This window comes from Pseudophryne corroboree, chromosome 3 (assembly GCF_028390025.1).
Source record: "Pseudophryne corroboree isolate aPseCor3 chromosome 3, aPseCor3.hap2, whole genome shotgun sequence".
Lineage (NCBI taxonomy): Eukaryota > Metazoa > Chordata > Amphibia > Anura > Myobatrachidae > Pseudophryne > Pseudophryne corroboree.
The window spans coordinates 385,656,556-385,673,448 of NC_086446.1; the positions used below are offsets into that span (position 1 = coordinate 385,656,556).

At 40.2% G+C, this 16,893-nt stretch overlaps 1 protein-coding gene across 1 annotated transcript in view; it reads right to left on the reverse strand.

The window, feature by feature from the left end:
* LOC135055676 (serine/threonine-protein kinase 17A-like) overlaps nt 1-16,893 on the reverse strand; it is a 71,587-nt gene that overhangs the window by 5,421 nt on the left and 49,273 nt on the right. The window contains exons 2-4 of the mRNA XM_063960020.1: nt 12,914-13,126; nt 849-993; nt 485-611 (exon numbers count right to left, since the gene is read on the reverse strand). Coding sequence (XP_063816090.1) covers nt 485-611; nt 849-993; nt 12,914-13,126 — 485 coding nt within the window. The remainder of the gene's footprint in view (nt 1-484; nt 612-848; nt 994-12,913; nt 13,127-16,893) is intronic.

A 16,893-nucleotide genomic window follows, 5' to 3' on the forward strand; every position in this document is an offset into this window, starting at 1 on the left:
GAATGAATGGAACTTAAGCCAGTCAGGAGCAAAGCAACAATTAGCAAATCTGCACGGAAACACCATGTTGCACTGCAGGGGGGCACATATAAAATGATCGGAGAGATTGATATTTGGTAGGGGCATGTCCAAGTTTAATTCTACATTTCAACATGAAAAAAAAGCTGTCCAGTATTTGTGGGCTATATGCAAAAGCAGCCAGTAGTTTCTCTGCAGGAAAAAAAAAATGAATTTTCACCCTTTGCATTGCAAGATGTTTTGACCAGGAGCAAATCTGCTGTTTCGCTTTGCTCCCAGCTACATAAAAAATGATCCATTTAAATAAGACATTGCAAATATGAAATCAATATTGCCCCTAAAGGTCTCAGATGACACAACTGATAGCAAAATCAGTGTCCCATATGGAAATGTCACTTGGTCGGAAGTAACCTGAAGACACTAGAACTAATGCTGGCTAGGCCATTTGCAACGGTTTTACGCTTACCTACATACTCTGGTGTCCCCAGGATTTCTCGCACCTCCTTAATGCTGTCCACCTGCCTGGACAGACCAAAGTCTACTATACGGATTTCGCCCAGTGGATTACTACTCGTGAGCAGGATATTCTGTGGCTGTAACAGAAATGATTCCAGGATAAGGAAAAAGAGAATCAAATGTGTAAAGACAGACATACGGCATACAGTAGAGCAGATACTCCATTCCTATCAGCACATTATCAACAAGCCCAGAGAAAATGTCTATAGCCGGCCAATAAGGTACAGTAACTAGCTTCCTTTGTCCATCAGTCATACTCAAGTTAAAACAAACAGGCCCCCATGTAATGTTTCTACACTAGCAAAAACCTTCACCTTTAAGTCTAGATGAACTACATTATTCCGGTGCAGGTACAAAACCCCATGCAGGATTTGTTGGATGAGCCGAATAACATCCTTTTCTGTGAAAGCTTCATCTTGATCTGCCACACACTGATTGAAGATTTCTCCACCAGCCGCACTAGAAGAGAAAAAAAATAGGAGTAAAATAACCATATGTAACTTTATTACATAGGTCACCAGGTGATGATGACCACATGTTCTAATTATCACCTTGTACAGGCTGAGGCATCCTGTAGCTGTCCAGCTGTTGTGAAACGACAGTCCTAGAATACCCCGCTACCTCAATCGAGGCACGCTGGGGCCTGCAGTTACACAGCAGTTGGACAACCACAGGGTGCTTTTCACTGGAGTAATATAAATTTATAAAAAGAAAAACACTTTCTAAAAACAGAGTATAATAATACAGCTCTGCCTGTTTATAAAACGGTTAACCAAATTTACATTTACACTATTTTGCCACATTTAATTTGCATAAAACATAAAAATGAAACAAATAACAGAAAAGGTTTTTCGTGGTTATTTTTTGTGGTTGGGAATTGATGTAATATACTGTATATGCTTATAAACCAGATGTAACAAGGCTTGTGAGGAACAAACTGAACTAATGTTAAGGTTACATCATTGTTACGGGAGCAGTTTGTATTTAATGTTAAGCACAGGCTGATTATCGCTTTCTTGAAAACATATAGCCTTTGGCTACTGATACAGGTTGTACACCCTTTTAAATGACAGTATAAACAAATTGTCATTGGGGTGGGTGAGTACAGAACAATCTGTGTCTTTGCAATTCTTAACCAACACAAATATACAAGTTCAATCTTGTCACTCGATTTTGCCATGGGCTGTAATATGTAGTGAACAGTTCTGTGTCATCTGGCAAGTTTATAAACTGCATACTAATCTCTCCATCAATTTATGGAATAATAAATGCATATGAGATGCTAGCCCTGGGCTGTAAACTGTCCCAGGCCTTCCTCTTTCAAACTCAGAGCTGCAGTTCTAACATTAATAAATGATAAAGTGAGCGTGGGGTGAGCAGTTTGCTGTATAAGGAACATGAAGGGATATTGCTGTTCATTGCAAAATTTTGGGAGTTAAGCCAGATAAAAATCTCATGTTCCAGATATAATCTCATGTTTTTCTATGTGACTTATTCTGTTCTGCTTTATACCCTACGTCTCTACCATCACTGTTTGTCCAGGATCCAAATGACACCACATGCCCCGTTTTAGCCCCCTGTTTAAAGAATGTACATAATTAGTAATGAATAAAAAAAAAATCTAGTGTCACCCTGCCCTGTGTACGGCAATGGAAGAGTTTATGTTTTCTCCCCCAGAATCCCAGAAATTACTTTCTGCAGCTGGAGATTATCCCTCATCATTTAACAGATCGGGGGGCGTGCAGGATGCCGGCCAAACGCGGATGTTACTTTTAAAGGGGCAGTTATTTATAAGGCTAAACCATACCTCGTACATGATTCTCCCTTTAAAAAACATCAAAGTTCCACTGGCATTCCCGTACGCCTTGGACTTCATTACATCCCGCCCGTGGCCTTTGGTAAACATTCAATATATATATATATATATATATATATATATATAAAAGGTCCAGCACTCAATATACAGGAATGAATTACCCTGGTGTCCAAATCCAACACGGTGTATTCGCCAGACATAGAAAAATATATGGGACGGCACTCAAGAGGTTTTTTTTAAAGTTGCTAAATATTGTATTAAGTAATGCAGCAAAATATTACATTATCTGTCAACGTTTCGGTGCCAGCATGCACCGTCGTCAGGACATGTAACTGCTCAAAGTGAAAAAAAAGGATAACACACACATGTATGCGTAATCTTTTTTTCACTTTGAGCAGTCACATGTCCTGACGACGGTGCATGCTGGCACCGAAACGTTGACAGATAATGTAATATTTTGCTGCATTACTTATTACTCAATACAATATTTAGCAAAAACCTCTGAGTGCCGTTATATATATATATATATATATATATAATATGTCCCACTGGGTCAATAAATACCCCCCACCTAAGTCTAATTGAGTTACATCTCCCTTTGTGGATTCATTCTCTCTGTGAGCATATGGATTTTGATTCAAAGTATTTTAATGAGCAACTCTGCTTAGAAAATGACATACAGTATATCATAACAAATAATTTGACTGCAGTAATAAATTACAAAGATTTTAACACACTGACAAGCTAACAAACATTAAAAAGACTATAGGATAAATGGAAGTATAAAGTATTTTCATACTTTCCCACAGTCCTGCCAAATATTGCATTACTTCTTTACATCAAGGTCTAGTGGTATTTTATAGACATACACCTACTATGGGGTGTATTCAATAAGTGTTGGAAGCTGCCGTCTTGTCGGAAAGATGGCAGCTTTCGACAGGTTTAGGTCGGAAAAGGGCTCCGACATATTCAATAGGGGCCGTTTTTCCTGACAAGTCGGGAATTCCCGACATGTCGGGAATTCCCGACATGTCGGAATCCCAAAAAGTTGGGATTGCCATTGTCGGGACCGGGACAAACTTGTCGGGTTTGGCCCGGCATTGAATACTGACCTGTCAGATCCTTTCCATCGGAAAGGATCCAACAGGTAGTGAATACACCCCTCTAACCAACTGTAGACTCTCATTAAAACAAATGGGACCAATTCAATTGTTTTGGGAGTCTAAAAATTCCATCTAAACGGGACTGTTTAGACACCCAAACAATTGTCACTACTCAATATTTTGGGCGCACATGCATATCGCGCATGCCGCGCCCAAACAGACCGGGTTTAGCCGCCTATAACGGCTACAGCCATCTAAACTCCCTGCTTTGGGCGTCCAAACGGGAAAAGTGCAGTTTTTACACATTTGTTCTCACACCTCAGAAGGCTGAGAGAAAAATGTGTCCTTCACGGCTGCTGAGTGCCTGAACGGCAGTACAATTGAATTGCTGGATTTTTTTACAATTTTTATTGAATTCAAGAGTACATGTAACAGAGAAAAAGCAAGACAGTAAGTACATCTGCTTTTCCCAAAAAAATATAACAAATAATTTACATATTTACCAAAAAGGAACAGAAAAAATATTAGCAGAAGTGTACATAGAAAAACATCCAAAACAAAAACACTATTATGTAAAAAGTGACCTATGAGCCAATTGAAAACAATAAAGATATCTGAAACTAATCAAATCAGCAGACTCGTATCATTCTTTAAAGGATTATGTGTTCCGAGTAATATCTGTGAATTTTCTTTAATGTATTAAGGGGATGAAGTGGTGGGGAAGAGGAGGGAGAATAGATAGGGAGACTGCCACATAAGCCTGTGTCTTACATTGCTCTGCGGTCTGTTGTGAGTGAAGTGATCGCTAAAGTGATCTTTTCACTTCTCCTCGGTGCACTATTGCTGACCATGAACGCCCGAATGAGTGCACGGGAAGAATCCCATAGGCTACAATGGCTAAATTCATATGGAGATGGCAAAACGAGCATTCCAGAGCATGGTAAGTCCGGCAAATAAGCAGCCCCTATAAGTTCTATGGGGGCTGCTTTTGAAATAAAAAAACTTCTTTGATATTTGCTACGGTCTCCTGTAGATACATTCGGGGGATGCTTAGTATTTGTGAGAACCCCACGAAAATGGATGTTTTCAGGGGATATTCTGCAAATATTAACTGATGAACAGGCCCCACATTGACTTGTATTTCCAGCAGAAAAAGATGGGTTACGCAGACCATCACTCAATTGAAGACTATAGAGCCTTTAACTGTGTATGTCACTGTTATTAGCGTTCCTTAGTCCCAAGGAGAAAATTACATTTGTTAATGTACAATATGACTGTAATTTTAGCTATACAGCTTTCACTTTATCAGGCTTTCCCCAGATAGGGTGTATGGTTAAAGTAAGTAACATTGTGATCACGGAGAGGGGTGTCTCGTAGTTTACAAAAAGGGTTTTGTTTTGTGAATGTGGAGAACAGTGACCGCAGGGCTCTCAGTAGTGTGACTGCTTTAGTATTCACTGCTCCCTCTGTAAGGTTACTGATCAACTAGAATTTTCCACTCAGTCACAAATGTCAAACAAAGGCCTCAATACACCTAGCCTACTGCAATATACCTGGAGGGAAACTTCACATGCCTGTGACACCATGGTACATTAAAATTATTGAACGGTGCAGCAAATACACCTCACAATTTTCTTCAAAGCCTCTGAACTTTTAGAAGTGGGCCTTTGTAGTATTCTTTTTTTTTTTTTGCCTGTAACTTTTCTTCCAGTATTCTTCACACAACAAAGGGCCGAATTCAGACATGATCGTAGCAGCAAATTTGTTAGCAGATGGGCAAAACCATGTGCACTGCAGGTGTGGCAGATATAACAGGTGCCCTCCTGCACTGCACATGGTTTTGCCCATCTGCTAACACATTTGCTGCTACGATCAGGTCTGAATTAGTCCCATAGTACAGATGAGCTGCAGATTCAGGACCCTGAGTTCTGTAGAATTAACTTTGCTACTGGTGTATGGGTCTACATATTAAACGGTGAAAAGTCCCTTCTTTAACAAAAGCCTATCTATCAAGGGGTTAATACCGATGATAGAACTGCATCATAAATAGTATTAAAAGATATATTGTTTTTCCATAATCAGAAGTACATTTTTCTATTTTCTGCCCCCCACTGGAACTGAAAGCACACATGAGAAAATCTCTACTTGCTTGGTCACATATGCGCATAACCCCTGAGATTAGCACGGTGAAGCCACAACTCCAGGTCGGTACCTTTCGCTGCAAAAAACTGTGGTAGAAAACTGTTATTGTTGCGTACTGATGAATATGTTACGTGGTTATTTTTACTTGGTTTACAGTAGAGATGAGCGGGTTCAGATTTACTTGGTTCTAAAACGCCAGAATTAACGCCAGTTCTGTTTTATCCGGATTTTTCTTATTGGCTATCCAAAACACATGACATCCGTGAGCCAATAAGATGCCGTTTTGAGATCTGAGTAAATCGGAGTAAAACCAAACCCGCTCATCTCTAGTTTACAGTTGACCCAAGGAAAATCTGTAACATATCATGCAGTCTAAAATATTATTTCTTTCTTTTTTTTTGGTAAACTGCCAAATATTTTACTCAAAAGGATTACATTTAACCTTGCCCTTCAGGCTGAATTACTTCCTCAGCTTTACTTGCAAAACCCCAGACAGTCTTGTAGTGGAAAAGTTTGTTTATACAGGATATTTGTTTCCTTTTGAGTTACAAAGGCTTTTTAAATAAAACTCCTCTAGCTGTTTTATGTTTTATATTAGTGCATAAATGCATAAATATATCTATCTTTACTATGGCTACAAGTGCAATGAAATTGCTTATTGCACATTTCCCACAAAAGTAACTTATGTGGGATGAGATGTAAATAGTAATTTGCTTATGCAGTCTTTCAAGTGAAAGACCCTGAAACTGCAAGAAATTAATCTGCTTCCTGGCTGCGATAAGATGCATTTATGAGAATTTATTGTCTCAGCGCATTCCATGTTCAGGGGCCTGCAAGTCCCATTTACTATATACACAAACGAGCTCAGAAGACCAAGGCCCACTGACAAATAAATGATTAAAAACATAATTTCCTCACAGTCCCTCTCATCTGTACCACCAGATGCTTTTCATACGTCATGGAAAAAATAATCAAATAATAAACTAGAAATACTCTTTGTAGGTAATCTGCAGTACAATTTACACAGCACCTGGTTTTCCATTTAAAACATCAAGTCAACTGTGCAAGTTACACTAAATATCTACTTTGTGGTTTGTAAAAGGAATTTTATAATACTATTTACCTATAAGTCTAGGTTTTTGTTTCCTGATTGTGTCATTTTTACTGCCTTATCCTTGGCTATACTTTTATTTTTATTGTATACCCTTTTTCAACATGTTTATTGCCAGGTAAATATCAAAGCATGCTACAATGTTATATGGTATCTTGGTCAATTCTGTAGAATGATGCTTCTCAAGAGCACATCAGAACAAACCACATGGATCTATCAGTTAACTGAATACAGGTTGAGTATCCCATATCCAAATATTCCGTAATACAGAATTTTTTGAGTGAGAGTGAGATAGTGAAACCTTTGTTTTCTGATGGCTCAATGTACACAAACTTTGTTTAATGCACAAAGTTATTAAAAATATTGTATTAAATGACCTTCAGGCTGTGTGTATAAGGTGTATATGAAATATAAATGAATTGTGTGAATGTACACACACACACTTTGTTTAATGCACAAATATCTAAAAAATATTGTATTAAATGACCTTCAGGCTGTGTGTATAAGGTGTATATGAAACATAAATGAATTGTGTGAATGTACACACACACACACACACACACACACACACACACACACACACACACACACACACACACTTTGTTTAATGCACAAAGTTATTAAAAATATTGTATTAAATGACCTTCAGGCTGTGTGTATAAAGTGTATATGAAACATAAATGCATTCTGTGCTTAGACTTGGGTCCCATCGCCATAACATACATCTTTGCTATATCCCGCCATGTATGGCTTGTTTTTGCATGCCATAGACTCAGAGATTTAGCCATACCTTGTGATTTTTCTTAACTTGCTTCTTTAATATGTTACTTTATACATATTCTATTATGGCAAACAATTTTTTTTAAATCCATCCACTCACTGCTCGTGAAAAACAGCTTAGCCATGTTTTGCATGTTGCGCCAAATTTAACAAAATAGCAAAGGTGTAAGTGGACACATCTGTATCTCATTATGGTATGCAATTTAAAAATAAAGAAAAATTAATTTTGGATAAGGGATACTCAACCTGCGTGTGTGTATGTATATATATATATATATATATATATATATATATGGAGAAGAGGTAATGCACTGTGGTAACAAGAACAAAAATTACACCTACCTACTACATGGGGTAAAATTAGGGGATTCTGTACTGGAAAAGGACTTGGGTGTCCTCATAGATAGCAAGCTAAGCAGTAGTACCCAAAGTAGGACTGCAGCAAAGAAGGCTAATAAGATATTAGCATGCATAAAACGGGGTATTGATGCTAGGGACGAGAGTATTATACTCCCGTTATATAAATCACTAGTGAGGCCACACCTTGAATACTGTGTACAATTCTGGGCACCGTACTACAAAAAGGATATCCTGGAGCTTGAAAAGGTACAGAGGAGGGCGACCAAACTAATTAACGGCATGGAGACGATGGAATACAAGGAAAGGCTTGAAAGACTAGGCATGTTTACATTGGAAAAGCGGAGACTAAGGGGTATATGCAATTGCGGTCGAATTCCCGAAATTGTCGAATTTCGGGACTTTTTCGCCCAAAAAAAAATAATCGTCAATGCAATTCAGTACTTTCCGTCCAAAAAACGGACTTTCAAAATTCGACTTTTTGAAATTCGACTTTTGTCAAATTCGACTTTTCTGTAATGATACAAGTGCTGCAATTCGACCAAAGTATATTCAATTGAAGTTTGGAAATTCGACAACAGTGCTTTTAGACAGTAAATTCGACATTTTCAATCCGCCACACTTTGGTGGGTGAAACTAATAAAAAAATGTTAAAACATGTTTTTTTTTGTGTTTTTTTTTATTGATAATAGCATATCTATTTATATTAGAAGAGATTAGGTACTTGGTTTGTCTTTTTTGGAGGCACAAGTATTATTTATATATTTTTTAAAATAATATATATATTTTTTATTTTATTTTTTAGATGGAATGGTAAAATTCAGAAAAAAAATGGCGTGGGGTCCCCCCTCCAAAGCATAACCAGCCTCGGGCTCTTCGAGCTGGTCCTGGTTCTAAAAATGCGGGGGGGGAAATTGACAGGGGATCCCCCGTATTTTTAAAACCAGCACCTGGCTCTGCGCCTGGTGCAAAAAATACGGGGGACAAAAAGAGTAGGGGTCCCCCGTATTTTATACACCAGCATCGGGCTCCACTAGCTGGACAGATAATGCCACAGCCGGGGGTCACTTTTATACAGTGCCTTGCGGCCGTGGCATTAAATATCCAACTAGTCACCCCTGGCTGGGGTCCCCTGGGGGAGTGGGGACCCCTTCAATCAAGGGGTCCCCCCCCCAGCCACCCAAGGGCCAGGGGTGAAGCCCGAGGCTGTCCCCCCCATCCAAGGGCTGCGGATGGGAGGCTGATAGCCTTGTCAAAATTGAAAGAATATTGTTTTTTCCAGTAGTACTACAAGTCCCAGCAAGCCTCCCCCGCAAGCTGGTACTTGGAGAACCACAAGTACCAGCATGCGGGAGAAAAACGGGCCCGCTGGTACCTGTAGTACTACTGGGAAAAAAATACCCAAATAAAAACAGGAGACACACACCGTGACAAGTACAACTTTATTACACACTGCCGACACACACATACTTACCTATGTTGACACGAAGCAGTCGGTCCTCTTCTCCAAGTAGAATCCACGGGTACCTGAAAATAAAAGATAATTATACTCACCTCAATCCAGTGTCCAGATATAAATCCTCGTACTTGGCAAAACAAATAAACGAACACCCGTACCATGCCGGACTGAAAGGGGTCCCATGTTGACACATGAGACCCCTTTCCACGAATGCTGTCACAGAAGTGTCTCTTCAGCCAATCAGCGAGTGCAACGTCCTTGCACTCTGCTGATTGGCTATGTGTGCGTCTGACCTCAGACAGCGCATCGCAAAGCCTCTCCATTATATTTAATGGTGGGAACTTTGCGTCAGCGGTGAGGTCACCCGCGGTCAGCCGCTGACCGCGGGTAACCCCACCGCTACCCGCAAAGTTCCCACCATTGAAAGTAATGGAGAGGCTTTGCGATGCGCTGTCTGAGGTCACACGCGCACAGCCAATCAGGTGAGCGCCACGGAAGTAGCGCTTCCTGATTGGCTGAAGGGACCTCAGTGACAGGAGTCACGTGGTGTCCCGGCATTCGGGGAAAGGGGTCTGATGTGTAAACATGGGACCCCTTTCAGTCCGGCATGGTACGGGTGTTCGTTTTCTTTTTTTAACAAGTACGTGGATTATCTCCCGGACACTGGATTGAGGTGAGTCTAATTTTTTTCACAGGTACCCCGGATCGTCGGAGACTGTGGCAGTCGGCGGGTCAACATAGGTAAGTATGTGTGTGTCGGCAGTGTGTAATAAAGTTGTACTTGTCACGGTGTGTGTCTCCTGTTTTTATTTGGGTATTTTTTTTCCAGTAGAACTACAGGTACCAGCGGGACCGTTTTCTCCCGCATGCTGGTACTTGTGGTTCTCCAAGTACCAGCTTGCGGGGGAGGCTTGCTGGGACTTGTAGTACTACTGGAAAAAACAATATTCTTTCAATTTTGACAAGGCTACCAGCCTCCCATCCGCAGCCCTTGGATGGGGGGGACAGCCTCGGGCTTCACCCCTGGCCCTTGGGTGGCTGGGGGGGGGGGAGACCCCTTGATTGAAGGGGTCCCCACTCCCCCAGGGTACCCCGTCCAGGAGTGACTAGTTGGATATTTAATGCCACGGCCGCAGGGCGCTGTATAAAAGTGACCCCCGGCTGTGGCATTATCTGTCCAGCTAGTGGAGCCCGATGCTGGTGTATAAAATACGGGGGACCCCTACTCTTTTTGTCCCCCGTATTTTATGCACCAGGCGCAGAGCCCGGTGCTGGTTTTAAAAATACGGGGGATCCCTGTCAATTTCCCCCCCGGATTTTTAGAACCAGGACCAGCTCGAAGAGCCCGAGGCTGGTTATGCTTTGGAGGGGGACCCCACGCCATTTTTTTTCGTGTTTTTCCCGTTTTTCCCCCGTTTTTTAAAATCGCGGCAAAATCCGGCAAATCGTCCGTTTTTCGCCCGCGGGACTGTCGAATCCGTTTTCCATTGAATATGGTGAATTTCGGCAACCACTAGCCGAAATTGGACGGTCGAATTGTGTCGAATTAAAAAACGGCGATAATTTGCCGCGATTCGCCGCTAATTGCATATACCCCTAAGAGGGGATATGATCAACATCTACAAATATATAAGGGGACAATACACAGAGCTTGCGCGGGACCTGTTTTTGGTTAGATCAACACAGAGGACTCGTGGACACTCGCTCAGGTTAGAGGAGAGGAGATTCCGCACAATACGGCGTAAAGGCTTTTTCACGGTAAGGACAATACGTGTTTGGAATTCCCTGCCCGAGGGAGTTGTAATGGCGGAATCTGTCAACACCTTTAAGAATGGGTTAGATAAATTCCTAATGGATAAGGATATCCAGGGGTATGGTGCATAGTCATGCATTATAGTTACTATAAATAGGGATAAAATGCAACGGCTGACAGCAGCATCAGTCAGAAATTTTAGTCAAATCATCATGCATAGGAGACCACAAATAGGTTGAACTCGATGCACAATTGTCTTTTTTCAACCTCAGATACTATGTTACTATGTTACTAGATGGCGGCACTCACAGTACTTGATTTAAGACGGTAATATCAAGGCAACTAGGCCTATCATTGATCACTGATAGGCCTAGTTGCCGTGATATTACCGTCTTAAATCAAGTCGAGTGCCGCCATCTCTTCTCCATGTACATATTCCACTTCAAGTGGTAAGGAGGGCACCTAGGCAATTGCTCATTTGGTTGACGGAGTGCCAGCCAATGCAGAGACTTTATATATAAAGGTATTCAAATAATGGATTGGGTACAAAATCCCGGCAGTTGGTATCCAGACAGTCAGAATACCGAAGGTAAGATCTTGACAGAATAGAACCCCGACGGATCGCAGTATATATTTTACTTTACCCCTAATCCTAACCTCCCCCTTCCCCTGCATGCTAAACCTAACTGCCCCCCGCCATGTGGCTTACCCTACCCTCACCTACCCCTGCAGCCTAACCCTATACCCAAGGCCAGTACTTCCTTCGGGATCCATTCAGATTCTGACCATCGGGATCCTGCTGTCAGTATTCTGAACGTTTGGATTGTACCGTCTGTTCCACCTCCGCCACTGTGAGTAGGCAACAGAGACACTACGGGATCTATTTACTAAGCCTTGGATGGAGATAAAGTCGACGGAAATAAAGTACCAACCAATCGGCTCCTAACTGACATGCCACAGGCTATTTGAAAAATGGCAGTTAAGAGCTGATTGGCTGGTACTTTATCTCCAACCGCTTATCTCCTTCCGAGGCTTAGATAATAAAACCCTTAGGTGGGTATTTTTTAAAGCAGAAAGAAATAAAATTGTGAGAGATAAAGTACTAGCTAATTAGCTTCTACAGTACCTTACATTTTACAGGCTGTGTTTGAAAAATGACAGAAGCTATTTGGTTGTAACTTTATCTCTCACAGTTTTACCTTTCTCCAAGCTTTGATAAATACCTTCTTAAACCTAATTTCTTGCTGGCAGGTAGAAATCACTGTTGTGATAAAAATGGGGTCAGATGTGTTGATATTTTCTATAAACGTAGTGACACATATGCTTTACAGATATACTTTTATGATCTCCATATAAGGTGCTTAAAATAATTTCATAGACAATGTCTGTGAACTGGCAGGATGTGGTTACCTGTGTACAGATATACATATGTAGGGTTCCCAGAAAGAAGCAATGACAATTTCCTATAGATGTGTTCTGAGGTTGCCTGCAATATGTAGTGACGGCAGTCTGTACACATTGTCTTAATGCACCTGTCTGGATCTCAGGGATAGTTTCCATGAAAGGGATCACATAAAATGTGTGTTGACTCCAATATAAATGGTATTATTTACTATAACTGCTCAGAGGTGAAAATATGCGCTTAAATCATACTAATTGGACTTCCATTGTCCAGCCTGCTCTGGGTAAATAAGCACTGGTGGATGGGGGGACCTTTGAGTTATGTTAGTAAATAATCCTCAAAACATGCAATAACTTGCAAATGTTATAGGTAAAGTTAATCTGAGACAGAAATTATATTACCCAGTGTCCTCTGCCAGAAACAAACATAATTGACCAGGATCAACCTGACACTTACTATTCCATAACAAGGATGATTTCACTATTCGTCTCATAGACCTCATGCAGGTCCACAACATAGGGAGAGTACCGGGCCATTTCCAGGATGGCAATCTCGTTGATGATGTCACTGCGACAGTCTTCCCCCTTTCTGCGTTTTCTCAGAAATTTTGCTGCATATTCTTTTCCAGTCAGTAATTCCACACATTTCTTCACCACTGCAAACTTCCCCCTAGGAAAAAAGGCAATAAATAAACTCATTTTATGTTTGAATTGTATGCTCTTTGTAATTAACTTTTTGTTCTTACAAAGACTTATGCATATCTACTTTGAATTATTGCTATAAAATAATACATTGATCTATACGTGCAAATCTACTCAGCTTCCATGCTAACAAAGCCAACAAAGGTAGTTTTATACTATGAAAAGCAAACATGGAAATTGTGAGTTGTTCAAGCAGTTACCATTTACATCATTTACGTAACGGTTTCTAAAACATACTGCACTAGGCATCTGGACACATTGGAGGCAGTTGCTTTGTGAGATGACCCAATATGTAGGAAAATTAAGTCCGTTCATTAGAAAGCAATGGGCCTCAATTTTGTACCTATTCTAAGCAGTCTGAGGGTTTCTTCCTTAACTTTTAATAGGATGCAACTTGCAATTACTAATTAATTTGGCCATTACTGAGGCTATACCAAGTAGTATTTTAGGAGAAAAGCTGAAAAATGTAATTAGATTAAAGTGGTGATTCTAACGTGGTAGAAGGTCAGATTTTGTTATGAAGTTACACTTTTTCACTGTGTGCTTCATGAGATTTAACATCTCTCCATAAAACTATCTAGACTGTGAGGAGTATCTTGGAGCACTGGTACAAAGGAAAGACATTCACTTGTACTGTTCGTATATTAGCCCCAGTGAGACCACGAGGTTACATTTTTATGTTGGCTCAGCCTCAGCGACTTCACTGTTACCTAATGATTCAGTCAGGTGTATTGCCATGTATACTGGTCCATTCATGATATAGCTGTCCACTGTGTGTACAGTAGGTGACAGCATCACTTAATGGGGCAGATGTATTAACCTGGAGAAGGCATAAGGAAGTGATAAACCAGTGATATGTGCAAGGTGATAAAGGCACCAGCCAATCAGCTCCAATATGTAAATTAACAGTTAAGATCTGATTGGCTGGTGCCTTTATCACCTTGCACATATCACTGGTTTATCACTTCCTTATGCCTTCTCCAGGTTATTACATCTGCCCCAATGTTCTTAAATGATGTTCTATCAAAGATTTAACCAATTTCCCATTTAACATGAGGTCAACTGACATCTGCAGCCAGAATGGATGTTACGAGCTCCTATTATAATAACATTGGTTATTTTAGTACAGTACATTAATCTTCAAGGTTAAAGTACCACTGGAATCCATTATAGGGTGATTCCATGAAAACAGGGACAAAGTACTAAAAAATTTAAAATTACAAATTATTTGTTATTTCAGTTTATTCTGAGGCACAAGATGTTAAAGTAAGTGGCAGCACTAATTTTTTTTAACAAAAACACTTTTTTTCCACTAGATTAGCTGCTTCCATATATCCATGTGTTTCTCAGGCTAGTTGGATATGATTCTTTCACTTTCATTTAGAAGCAATTTTTTTAAAATTTTAACATGTTAGCAGTAAAGCAAAAGCTATGTTGTATTCATTTATATTTTATGTTTAGGAATAATTGAAAACCACATCCCAATACCTTTTTGATTTTGCATAATATTAGGTTTCTTAAGCCTACTGTTAGCATGTAACCTGAGTTACCAAAACATGGAATTTTTTTTTTATAAGGGTAAATAATAATACTGCTAGTTTATAATTGTTTTTGTATACATTTGTCATGCATGTTACTCAACTCTATAAAAAAGAAAAAATTTAATTCACATTTAAGTCATGAAAAATGCAATTAAATTCTGTAACCTGAGTTACCATGTAACCTGTTACCTTGTGTAACCTGAGTTACAAGACAAGCTATTCATTTTATTACCAGTTTTTTAATGCAATATATTTGGAATTTTTTTAGTGTAACATACATATGAATTAACAGGATTAGTATCAACTCTAAAAAAAAGAATTAAGCTATCTTTGTCTGTTTTGTATAAGAATTATACCCCTTTTCCACTACTGAGCACGGGTCGCAGCCGGGAGCTTGACACGGGTGCTACCCGGCTGCGGACCATGCTCAGCCCCATTTCCCACTGCGCTCACCAACCCGGCATATTGCCAGGTTGGTGACGCTGCTAGTGATGCGGCAGGGGCGGCGCTGGGAGATCACATGATCTCCCAGCGCCGCCCTGCCATACAGTGTAAACGGGAGCCGTGTCGCATCGACACGGCTTCCGTTTAGACTACAACCCTACCCGGATCATTCCCTTGTCCTACCCAGGTAGGTACCCGGGTAGGATTCACGGGTCACTTGATCTGGGTTTTTGCGGGGGGACCCTTTTCCGCTAGCAAAAAACACGGGTAAATGTGTACCCCCGTGCATTTACCCGTGTTTTTTGAGCTAGTGGAAAAGGGGTATTACTGTAAGATGGCACTAACACCAGCGGGAAAAAATGAGGAGGAGGAGACAGACATTGAAGGATGAAGGAAAATATGATGAGTACAAAGCAGCTCATAGGCTTGCCGGAAAAAAGAGCAGTCAGAAAAGAAAAGATGCATTAAAAATGCTTCCAGCAAGGAAAAGAGAAGCTATTTTGAAAATAATTAGGGGAAAGAACAAAAACAGAATCAAGGTGGCAAAACACAGGCAGCCAAAAACTGAAAACAGAGCAACTCCTTCTGAAAGAAATGCGGAAATGCATTTGAAGACATTTGATAATGCACCTTCTTTTCCTGGAATTTCTAAAGTCCATTGCCTGCGTTTAGAAGAGTTTGAACCCAAAGGCTACATGTTAACAAAACATGCTAAGTCTGTGAACAAGAGGTCCAGGAATAACTTTTACAAGGAAGTTTACAGGCCTTCTCCATCAGAAGATGAAGCTCAAGTTCATGAACCAAATAGGCCCAGGATTGAAAATGATGTTTTACGCTCTCCATCAAACTTAACAAGAACATACGTTCCAGTATGTTCTTAAGTTTGATGGAGAGCGTAAAACATCATATCGATATGTTGCTGTCTGCCAGAGTGAATTGGAAGATGATGGTGAGGTTAAGATCATGTGCCTGAATCTGGTTGGCAAAAGTGGCATGCGTTTTAAAGTGGATGATTCTGATGTATCATATGTGTCATATGATCATATCCTGTATCTTTTACCAACTCCAAGGCTAGTAATGCAAGGAAATAGAATGGTGTATGATTCTGATACTGAAATTGAGGTGTATCAAAAGACCTAGGACCCAGAGAATGCACATTTTTGCCTCATGTAACCTGGGTTACCATACTCTAACCTGAGTTACCAAGATTTTTTTTTATAAATAATTCATTTCTTATCATAAACATGTGTAATATGTTATATCATCATCTATGATTTAGTGGCTTTTTCATAAATAAATTGTAGCAACTTCACACCTCAATAAGAGCAGAAATATTACATTATGTGATCTTAAAAAAAAGCTGTGTCTTTTTAGTGTAACCTGAGTTACCACACAAAAACAATCTGTATTAATTTATGTGCAATTATTTTTCATTGTTTGAACATTTGGAAATAAAGAAGAATGTATTATTAGTAGGCTAATCATTATTTAGTACTCCCAAGCATAGTTTATGTGGTAACAATATTGAGTTACCATGGAATCACCCTATACAGTTTTCACATAATCAGAGCGGAAGTCAGATTGTCTTCAGTCAAGCGTACGCACAGTGCCAGATTAAGGTCCTCATGGGCCTGGAGCTGTAATTTATGAAGGGCCTATTGTGCGCCGCTGCAGGGGGTGTGACCAGCGTGGTGAGGGTGTGACTACCGATATGGGGGTGTGGTGTGGCTAGCACCATGGAGGGCATAGC